This window comes from Acanthisitta chloris, unplaced genomic scaffold (assembly GCF_000695815.1).
Source record: "Acanthisitta chloris isolate BGI_N310 unplaced genomic scaffold, ASM69581v1 scaffold6763, whole genome shotgun sequence".
In the NCBI taxonomy this organism is placed as follows: Eukaryota; Metazoa; Chordata; class Aves; order Passeriformes; family Acanthisittidae; genus Acanthisitta; species Acanthisitta chloris.
This window is the reverse complement of record NW_008663174.1, coordinates 28302-37307: the sequence shown is the minus strand read 5'-3', so window position 1 is coordinate 37307 and position 9006 is coordinate 28302. Positions and strand designations below refer to the sequence as shown.

General features: G+C 39.0%; 1 protein-coding gene across 1 annotated transcript in view; it reads left to right on the top strand.

The window, feature by feature from the left end:
* TRDMT1 (tRNA aspartic acid methyltransferase 1) overlaps nucleotides 1-4107 on the top strand; it is a gene marked incomplete at its 5' end in the record, with an annotated part of 20858 nt that extends 16751 nt beyond the window's left edge. The window contains one exon of the mRNA XM_009070894.1: nucleotides 3867-4107. Coding sequence (XP_009069142.1) covers nucleotides 3867-3967 — 101 coding nt within the window. The remainder of the gene's footprint in view (nucleotides 1-3866) is intronic.
* Between the last annotated feature and the right edge of the window lie 4899 nt (nucleotides 4108-9006).

Here is a 9006-nt window from a genome sequence, read left to right as displayed (position 1 = left end):
ATGTGTAGCTGTTACTAGGTACTAAGGAACTGATCAATTTATTGTCACTCAGCAACAAAAGCATCCATAGAATCATAGAATCCTAGAATGGTTTGTGTTGGAAGGGACCTTAAAAATCATCTAGTTCCACCCCCTGCTGTGGGCAGGGACACCGTCCACTAGACCAGGTTGCTCAGAAAATAAAACTCTCTGCTCCTGTGACAGCAACACTGACTTTGAGTAATTTGTTGCACTCTTCTTTTTGCTTCTTCAGTGACTTAGAGTTTTGAGGAGTGCAGCTAGTTTTTATAAATGTTTTCTTTTTTAGTTTTAATTTGGGGTTTTTTATTTATTACTTGTTATATTCAAAATTGCTACATTTGAAGAACATTAGTTTTTATAAATGTTTTCTTTTTTAGTTTTAATTTGTTTTTTTTTTTTTTATTTATTACGTGTTATATTCAAAATTGCTACATTCGAAGAACATCATCAGGGTTGTACAGCGAAATACTAGAGTTGCCAGCACTAAGCTTACTTGTTTAGGAGTATTTTCAGGAGTGTGTTACATTGAGTTTCATGCCAACATGCAATATTTTTTCACAAATGTTTTCTTTTTTAGTTTTAATTTGTTTTTTTTTTTTTTATTTATTACGTGTTATATTCAAAATTGCTACATTCGAAGAACATCATCAGGGTTGTACAGCGAAATACTAGAGTTGCCAGCACTAAGCTTACTTGTTTAGGAGTATTTTCAGGAGTGTGTTACATTGAGTTTCATGCCAACATGCAATATTTTTTCACAGCCTTTTTCATTGGTGTTCTTTTTGCAGACAACTTTTTTCTTAGCACAGCTCTGTTCCATATTGATGTATGCTAATGTAAAGGTACTTGAACTAAACAGGGCTGGACTGAGCTTGTATAGGCTTATCATGCTGTTTAAGATCTCTTTTGAGCACAGAATTGCCCATTTTCTCTTGTTTTTAAAAAAATACAGTTGTATTTTCAAATGTCAAATTAGTCTATGCAACAACACTGATTGGTGCAGTAGGGTTAATGTTGCTTGTATTTTATGGAGGGAGAACTGAGACAATGGAGAAATTTATGTTTGGAAGACTCCATTAATTTAGGATGATCAGTTTGCAAACCCTGACTTACTGTTTCATAGTGCTTGGAGTGATGTCAAACTTTCTGTCCAGAGCTCATATTCAGGGACAGCTGTGATGTGTTCAGTATTTTTGCAAACCAAAACTGAACTCTCGAAACAAGTGAGGCTTCTGAATTTGAGGATCATCCAGATCATCACCATCTACAACGTGCTCATTTAGCAGAGCTGCCTTTTGTCAGCTGGGAACTGTGGAGGGAAGGACAGAGACAAATTCCACCTGTCAGAGGGCAGTACCCTTCTGCCACAATTCTGGCAGTGATTATTACAACTGCTTTACAGTTCTTGCAGTTCCCTGCCCTTGCTGCACTACTTTTCCAACTTTCACAGTGCATAAAGCAAACTTCTCTCATCCAGTGGCTTCCTCTCACATACACTCCTGATTCATAGGCAGAACAAGCTTTTCCCACTGCGCTGAGTCACAAGTCTGACATTTCTTTGTGTTTAAAACATTTCCTACTTTTTGCCTAAAAATGTCTTACTTCACTCTAGGCTGATTGAAATCTTTAGTGAATTTAGGTACTATAATCCCAGTTCCTTTTGAGAATTTGCATGCTATGTTGGTTTTGGTTTTTTTTTGAAAGTGGATATATTTATGGCTGCAGCAAAGGGTGTTTCCCTGACAGCATTTCTCCCATGTTAAGCTTCAAGTCATTATTGTGCAGTATGGTATTTTCAGAGCAAAACAGGGTGTTTCCCTGACAGCATTTCTCCCACGTTAAGCTTCAAGTCATTATTGTGAAGTATGGTATTTTCAGAGCAAAACGTGCTATCATTTCTCTGCTCTTGTGACAGCAACATTTGGACTGAAATTTTCACCAACAGAAAGCTTGGAGTTGTACCCACTGCAAATATGTTGTTGGTCCAAGAAACTAAAGAATGAGAAAACTCTAAGCTTAAAACTAAGAGAACAGACTGTCAGGAGCTTTGTAACAGATGCTGTTACTAGCTGCAGCTACAGTAGCATAGGAAAAATCATAATTGTGTCTAAATTGTTCTGTATTTTAACAAGTCGATGGCTTTTTACGATATGTGAGGTCCAGAGTGGAAGTCTTTGTTAATTCTTAACATTACCAGATTTATTTGTCCTTTTAACATCTAAATGTATAAATAGTAATTGCACTACCGTTCAATGAAACGCTGCAGTCGTTTGTCTTAGTCACTCCTGTGGGTCCCACAGCAATATCATTAAAAGTGATCAGAGCCTTCTTGCACCTGTGACCTGCTTTCAAGAGAGTGATGTCAGGATGTCTTTCCCATTTTACTTATTAGCAATGTATGTAAGCACTAAGTGCCTGTGCATGTGTACATGTGCATACATACTATTTATTTTCCATGTACTCTTTTAAAATGTGCTGATTTTGTACCTTATTCATCAATGGAACGTGAAAACATCATCGAAGGAAGCGTGTGTGGGAGTGCAAGTGATTGTTCCAAAGAGAGAACAGTTGCCCAAATGTGAGTGCCAGGAAGCTGAGCAGAGTGGAAGGAGCTGGCAGAATATGTGTTTACCATAGCAGTCCTCATGCAAGACATTAATAACTGGCAGAGAAGGATGGAACAACTCCTCCCAGACACTCCTCTTCCTCAGAGCCTCCCTTGGCTCAGCATCTGTTCAACCACTTTCCTGAACTCTTGAAGAGAATTTTTTCTGAAGTACTGTGAAAATTTCTTAACACATGTATCACTACTTGCACACACAGTGTGTTTATGCAGCAAAGCTAATTAGGGTGCTGATGACCTCAGAGTCAGGTGTTTCTTCTTAGGGAATGATCAAACAATTGAATGTAGTCAAGTTTCAGCAGCTTAGTAAATGACCCTAACAGTTAAGTCACCACTGCTGTTCGTCTTTCACCCAGGCTGAAGTAAATGCACTTTACCTCACAGCTGGAGTAAGGTAAGAGTGCAAGCAAGGACTATCAGAGCAGACCAGCTGACTGCTTGAAACTCCTTCATTCTCAGGAGCTTAGTCACCTTTCTGTGCTCAGGACACAACACAGTACTTTCACAATACCTGGACCAGCATAATTTTTTCTGGCACTCCCTTCTTTCTGCCAGTCCATGCACTTACCATGCGTAGGACATTTCTAATGCTGTTCACACTATTTCTGAGTGTGTTTAACAGGATCAGCATTGAATTACATGGAAAATTGTTCATCTGCTTCACCACTCGCTGAATAAGCCTTGCTCATCATTTAATCTGTATTGGTGGTGTATTGCACTGTGAGACTCCTGTGATTTGCCTGAACTGGTTAAAGGGACTCAGATGGGAAATAGAATATAAAGCTTATTGAGTAGTGCAGTTTACTCCATCAGCAGAATCATCGCATTTTCTTTCTGCTGTGGCCATGTTCTGTGGATGTTCTCTAGAGCAGCAGTTATGCAGTATTTTAGGTGCTGCTGCCCCTCTCTGAGACTGCTGGATATTTTGAGCTCTGTGAAGAGAAGGTAGATCAGCATTGATTATACAGTAGAGGATTGTTTTGGACCCTCTTATGCAACCTTAGATATGGTAATATTGCTAACAGAAGAACTGATCCAAATCCAATGAATTGGTTGGGAATTGGTTTTGTAACTTTGTGAATTTTTTTTTTTGTCGGGGGAGGGTGAACCCTGGTGCAATCTGTGATAACTGCATTAAGAAGTGTTTACTGAAAAAAGGAGTAGACTGAAAACAGGGAACAAACCCAGACTAATGATGTTGCACTATATGTTTTTGTTTTAGGTTTTCCTGAAAAAGTAACAACAAAGCAATGCTATCGTCTTCTGGGAAACAGCCTCAATGTACACGTGGTGGCAAAATTGATCTCCATTCTACTTGGATAATTTAGAACCTGAATCTGATGTGTATGGACTGGTGACAGAAAATGCTTCCATCTTTCAAGAGAAAACTGATGGAAGCTGAATACAAACTAGAGCTTACCAAAATATGTCTGGACATTTTGCTGAACAGTTCTGATATATTTTTAATAACTTGCTTTCACCATGGATTTGAACTATAGAGTTGTTTTATTTAAATGGATGTTTCCAGGGCTTAATTGCTTTAACTGTCATTTTTCAGTTTGCAAAATGAAAAAGAGCAGCATTTACAAATACTTCAATGAAAATGATTTTGTCTTAAAACCATTTCTCAGTATGGTATGAAAAGGCTCTTAAGTGTCAAAGCTGTTTTAATGAAATGCAGAGACCAAGTTCTACATGTAAAATATCTCCATCTGTAAATATCAGTGATCCACTCTGAAAAGATTTACTGTATATATGATCTGAAAATTTGAAGTGCTTTTTGTAGTTCGTGAAACTATTAAATTTAGTATTTTGTCTACAATTTTTAAGAAGACACGGTGTTATCCTTTCTTTATGGTTGTTTCATCCTCTCCAAATACTTATAGGATTCTGGAACCTAACTGCATCTGTCTGGAATAATTTGTTTAGGTGCAGCTGCATAAAAACATTTCAAGATTATCACAGCCCTGACAATAACTTGCCTGTTTCTGTTCTCACTTAACGTTATTCAGGGTCAGGTCATTGCTCCCTACTAAAGACCTACAAAACTTGCCTGTTTCTGTTCTCACTTAACATTATTCAGGGTCAGGTCAATGCTCCCTACTAAAGACCTACACATAAAACACATTAAAAAAAATCTACAAGCTCCATGCTTAGGTTCCTATGGCGTAAGAACTGGAGAAAATATATCGACTGCTTCTGAAAATTTCTTCACAAAACTCAATAGGAGTACTAGGGTCAGGAGCGTATGTTGCAATTAATCTGCTGCATGTGGCCATCCAGAGTGTGCACTGCCTCATAGAGCTGGACTGAATGGGTTTTTAATCAAGCCTTGGGTGTTCAATATCTCTGAAATAACAGAGAAAATGATGGGAAAACTGAAAGTCCACTGAAGAAGCATGTGTTTTGGCTGTTACTTTTCCTTACAGGTAGTAGTACATTGATATCTAGAGGAAAGACAGCTTGAAGGAGGAAAAGGTGAGATGATACTTAGTAAACATCCACTAGGAAGCTGATGTGCCACAAAACAGGAGTTTGTAGATTGATCATACTTCCTGTGCACCAAAGCAGTAAGTTAAAGTTGCAAATCCTGAAAAAGAATTACTTTTCTTCCCCCCTCCCTGCTGATCTATGGGCTATCATAGGAATAGTCATGGTACGTTGCATTTGTGCTTGGCAATGCAGGGAAACTGAAGACTGTAGATTATAGAGCTGCTTTAGAGATACTGCAGCTACTCTCACCTGCTGTAGTTCTGAAAAAAATTCAAAATGAGTTTATGTTGCTATTTTGTGCTTTATCTTATGCTGTCTCCTGTGTATTTCTTCATAGTCTTTAATTGCATGTTGCTTGTGGACTGTTAAAACAGAATGTCGTGGTTTAACCCCAGCCAGCAGCCAAGCCCCACGCAGCTGCTCATACACTCCCCACCAATGGGATGGGGGAGAGAATCAGAAGGGTAAAAGCTGGAAAAGCTCATGGGTTGAGATAAAGACAGTTTAATAGAGAAAGCAAAAGCTGCACACCCAAGAAGTCAAACCGACGAATTAATACACTGCTTCCCACAGACAGGAGGTGTTCAGCCATCTCCAGGAGAGCAGGGCCCATCACGCGTAACGGTTCCTTGGGAAGACAAACACCATCACTACAGATATCCCCCCTTCCTCCTCCTTCCTCCCACCTTATATACTAAGCATGATGTCATATGGTATGGAATATCCCTTTGGTCAGTTTGGGTCACCTGTCCCAGCTGTGTCTCCTCCCAATCTCCCATGCATCCCCAACTTCCTTGCCAGTGTGGCAGTACAGAAAGCAGCAAAGGCCTTGACTCTGTGTAAACTCTGCTCAGCAGCAACAAAAACATCTCTGCATTATCAACTCTGTGTTCTGCACAAAACCCAAACATAGCCTCATACTAGTCACTGTGAAGAAAGTTAACTCTACTCCAGCTCAAACCAGCGCACAGAAGAAGCTTGGGTTGACCTACTTCAGCTTGTCCTATTCTCCAAGAACATTTTGACTGCTTTGGGCTGCTCCAGCTGTAAAAGAGAAATGGAAATGGATTCTCCTAGAGCTCCAAACTATGCTGTAGAGAAGATGAGGATGGCCTCTGTCTTTACCTGGTAGCAAGTTGTGCTGTAATGGCAAAAATGTACTAGACTAATGTTAGTCTGTGCTGGGTGCTAAACTGCAAAGAGCAAGTGTGATTTTTACAGTGAACCATAGTGATCTGTTTACACAGTGGTTATTGTGTAGATTTATTAGACAGATAAATAACTAGTAGCTATATGGTCTTGTTCCTGGGAAAGATGTGGTAATAGGAAGATCTAATGCGATATAACACTATCCAAACATTGGTATGAAAACAAAGGATGTCAATTTTATGTATAAATTGGGATTTCTTTCTGCTAAACCATGTAAATAGTCTGTTTATTTTGCCTCACTATAATAATATTTGGCAAAATATTACTATTAGCAATTAATTTTCAATTCCTTAATGTGTAAAACATGGTTTATATGCTCCTTGTAAGCAAGCAGTAGTAAAGTGTATATTGAAATTTACCTTGCTGCATCTAAAACTGATACAGTAATCATAGAATCAACCAGGTTGGAAGAGACCTCAAAGATCATGGAGTCCAACCCTAGCGTGGTTACTAGACCATGGTGCTAACTGCCACATCCAGTCTCGTCTTGAAAACCTCCAGGGATAGTGAATCCACCACCTCCCCAGGCAGCCCATTCCAATGCCTGATTACTCTTTCCATAAAAAATCTCTTCCTAATATCTAACCTAAACCTCCCCTGGCAGAGCTTGAGTCTGTGCCCTCTTGTCCTGCTGCTGGTTGCCTGGGAGAAGAGACCAACCCCCACCTGACTACAACCTCCTTTCAGGGAGTTGTAGAGGGCAATAAGGTCTCCCCTGAGCCTCTTCTTCTCCAGGAATACAGCCAGTTACGTGTTGACAGTGAATTTAAATTCAATGTAATTGTGAAGACTGAAGTCTGTTTGCTGCTCTGAGCTGTTTCTGAAGGAGATACTTTGAAGGAACAGATTTCAGAGTTGTAAATACATATTTGTGTATTTTACCCCTGGTAACCCTGTAATACCACTGCAGCTAAACTGAGTGACTGCTTCTTATCCCTTTGGTTTGTCATTAATAGACTGGTTTACTGAGCTCTATTGGGTTGTACCTGCTTGACCTCACTTGATGATCACATTGCTTCCTTTGCCAAGCAGTCTCGTAATCATATGTGCTTTGAAGCCTACACCAGTGCTGTACTTTGCAACTTCAGCTTAAGCATTTTCACAGCAATGAAATGTGATTACATAAGCAGCTGAAAGGTGAAGGAGTGAAATCTGGAAGACAGGCTAGGAAAGGGCAGGAGATTTCCAGAATCTGAGTTTTGATTTTGTAGCTCACTTATTCTGCATATCTGAAATATACTTCATTATCTGGGTGAGATGACGTGGTTGCATTCCCTCAGACTTGAGAAGTTTCACTGAGGAAAGAGGTGTCATGTTTGGTGGTGTTATATTTATGCAGTCATTTTTGAAGCTTGCCAATCGCATTACAAAATGTCTTCCCTATATCAGCTAGTTTCTATCTGAGTTAGTCTAGGTTTTCCCTGTATTCTGAAGAAATCTGTCCAGCAGCAAAGTTACCAAAATACTATTTGTTTAATCCAGTGAGTTTGAATATTTTTTGACACTTGAACTCAAAGTTTTCCAGTGGAGGTGCATCCTTCCATGCAGTGAATGTAAGGCTCCTGCCCAGAGGCTTTTTTATCTCACCTTTTGCTGACTCTTATAGAAGAAGTATGCGGATTTTCATGAATCTCTGTATTACAAGCTGGAAAACTGGTGCTAACACAAGTCTATGGCATAAACTTAGTCAAGGGTAAGCCCGTTTTGTTTTCGGCAGAGACATTTCAGTAGAAATGTGAACAGGTCCAATGCTTTGATGACTGTACAATTATGTTTTAGCAGTTGTCACACATTTTGAAAATAAGTAGAAAATTTTAAAAATAGTTCTTGCAGCTCAAGGATGCATTATTCAATTCTGACCTCAGCCTTTGATTTCACTGCGCTATTTGCTGTTCATACTAAAGTTTAGCACTCAGTTTATTGTATATATACTGAATTATATTTCTTTTCCATAGGGGTTTAATAAATTTTGCCATTTACATATTTGCAACCACTCGAGTGTTGTAATTTTTTCTTTGTGTTGTTTGAAGAATATGCAGTACTAGTAGGAATTTGGAGGAGACAAAGTAGTAATCAGTTAAGAGCACTAGGCATTTCTGAGTGGTCCTATATCAATATTGTATAAAGTAGAACCAGTTAAAGAAATATCCAAAGAAAAATAGTGTGAAAGCATAAAAAACTAGACATAGAGCCCAAAATGAATTCCTGTAGCCATTTTCCTTTTGCCTGTCACAACACAAGTATTCCAAATTTGCAACCTCATTAGGGGAAGTTTACATAATACTGAGTAGTGATAGTATGTCAATTTAAATGTTATTGTGAAGAGCATGAAGAATTTTGTGTTAGTTTTAGTTGATTACAAGGTTTGAGGAATTTATAGAGATGTTGAACAAAAGAACTGTGTGGCCTTAGAGGACTAGGTACTCATCTGTGAAGGCCAGACAACTGAGTTGTTCTCTTTGACTTTCCTCTACCTGGTCCTTTTGACAGTAGTAGAAGGCTGGACAAGGGATCTTTTGGTATGAGCTCTGATGAAGCAAGAATCAGAATTAGAAGGGTTTAAGTGAAAGAGGGTTGTTGGGTGGAATGTCAGATGGCTGGTCTGGTTGGTTACTCCTCACTGGGACTCAGAAAACTCTGAGCAAAAGAGTCCCTAAAAT